This window comes from Loa loa (genome assembly GCF_000183805.2).
Source record: "Loa loa unplaced genomic scaffold supercont3.760, whole genome shotgun sequence".
Lineage (NCBI taxonomy): Eukaryota > Metazoa > Nematoda > Chromadorea > Rhabditida > Onchocercidae > Loa > Loa loa.
This window is the reverse complement of record NW_018108940.1, coordinates 1-1,895: the sequence shown is the minus strand read 5'-3', so window position 1 is coordinate 1,895 and position 1,895 is coordinate 1. Positions and strand designations below refer to the sequence as shown.

Below are 1,895 nucleotides of genomic sequence, written 5' to 3'. Positions count from 1 at the left end.
AATAATAATAATAATAATAGCAATAATATTAATAATAATAATAATGATAATAATAATAATAATAATAATAATAATAATAATAACAATAAAATAATAATAATAGTAATAGTAGTAATAAGAAACAGTGATATGCTTACGATATAATAATTTATAATTAAAATTATCGTAGTGTTTCATAATTTTCTTTTAAAAATTTTTTTTAATCTATTAGAAATGATAATAATAAATTTTTGTATTATAGGCAGTATGCTTACTGTATCGTGGTGATGTTGTACCGAAAGATGTAAATGCTGCAATTTCTATGGTTAAAACAAAACGTGGAATACAATTTGTTGATTGGTATTTTCTTTTTTTTATCTAATTTATTCGAATTTCTTATGAAATAATTTAATTACATTCTAGTTTCATTACTTTTGTTATAAAAATAACAAATTAATTGATAATTATTATAGGTGTCCGACTGGATTTAAAGTTGGCATTAATTATCAACCACCAACTGTTGTCCATGGTGGCGATCTAGCAAAGGTTAAAATAAGATTAAATGTAGAAATTATGATCTGAAAATTTTGATTTAAAATTTGATTATTATATTTTTTGAAAATATCATCTCATAATTTTGATTTAAAATTTAATTATTTTAAATCTAAAATTAAATACGCTTAATAGTTTTAATTTTTTTTTTCGTATCAGGTACATCGAGCCGTTTGTATGCTATCAAATACTACCGCAATAGCTGAAGCATGGGCTCGATTGGATCATAAATTTGATTTAATGTATTCAAAACGTGCATTTGTTCATTGGTATGTTGGTGAAGGTATGGAAGAAGGTGAATTTACGGAAGCACGTGAAGATTTAGCTGCATTAGAAAGAGATTATGATGAGGTAATGAATATTTGAAATGATATTAATTTAATTTAATTATTTGTAATTTCCAATTTTTTTCAATAAAAAAAAAGAGAAAACTGTTAAAATTGCAAATTTTTTACATTTCCAAATATATTTGTGATTTTTTTCACTAAAAAATATCATTGTTAATAGTTTTCCAAATTTTCTTTTTTCTTTTGTTTTGACTCTATTCATTTATTCATTTAAAATGTCAATGTGTGTTTGAATTTTTTATAATATTAAAATATTCCCAAATAAAATTTACATAATTATTAATTTCATATTAATTAAAAAATTTTACCTTTTTAGGTTAGTAAAGATTCCGCAGCACTTAGCGATGATGAAGAAGGAAGTGAATATTAAAAATATTTCTCAAATCATTAATATATTAATTGAAATGTTGTGCAGCATTTTTAAATTGTAGTTATTATCTGTTATTACATTTAATATATTTATTACATAGCAATAAATTAAGTTCATTTTTTTTATAAAATATTATATTTTCCTGTTTTTTTTTCCTTTTTTTTGGCATATAACAATTATTGCAAACAAAATTAATCGATATGAAAGTTATTTGCATAGTAATTAGAATAACATTAAATGATTTATTGAATAATTCCCAAAAAACTTTAATTCATTTTTTGTTCCACTCAAAATAATTCAAATTATATGCTTATTAATTATTGCTTTATTGAATATTTCACATATAAAAAGATAAAAAAAAAAAAAGCAACCTTTACCAATATAGTATGATCGAAATTTAAATTAAAAGAAAAATTTAACCAGTCAATTTCGTTTGTTTTAGTTTTTTTTTTTAAGATGTATTAAAAGATATCAACAAAAAGAGAATCATTATCGCCACTCTTATCTCAATTTCAATAATGTATTTAACAAAAAGTCTTAAGATCATGATAAAATTCGTGAAGAAAGAAGCAAACAAGTTAAAAGAAGGACGAATGAATGAAGCAACAGAAATGGAGTGACAGTTGAAATATCAGGAAATGAAAGTG

The 1,895-nt window shown here is 21.7% G+C and overlaps 1 protein-coding gene across 1 annotated transcript in view; it reads left to right on the top strand.

Annotated features, from left to right (window-relative positions):
• LOAG_18966 (tubulin alpha chain) overlaps positions 1 to 1,248 on the top strand; it is a gene marked incomplete at both ends in the record, with an annotated part of 4,604 nt that extends 3,356 nt beyond the window's left edge. The window contains 4 exons of the mRNA XM_020451627.1: positions 242 to 339; positions 453 to 525; positions 691 to 882; positions 1,195 to 1,248. Coding sequence (XP_020304574.1) covers positions 242 to 339; positions 453 to 525; positions 691 to 882; positions 1,195 to 1,248 — 417 coding nt within the window. The remainder of the gene's footprint in view (positions 1 to 241; positions 340 to 452; positions 526 to 690; positions 883 to 1,194) is intronic.
• Between the last annotated feature and the right edge of the window lie 647 nt (positions 1,249 to 1,895).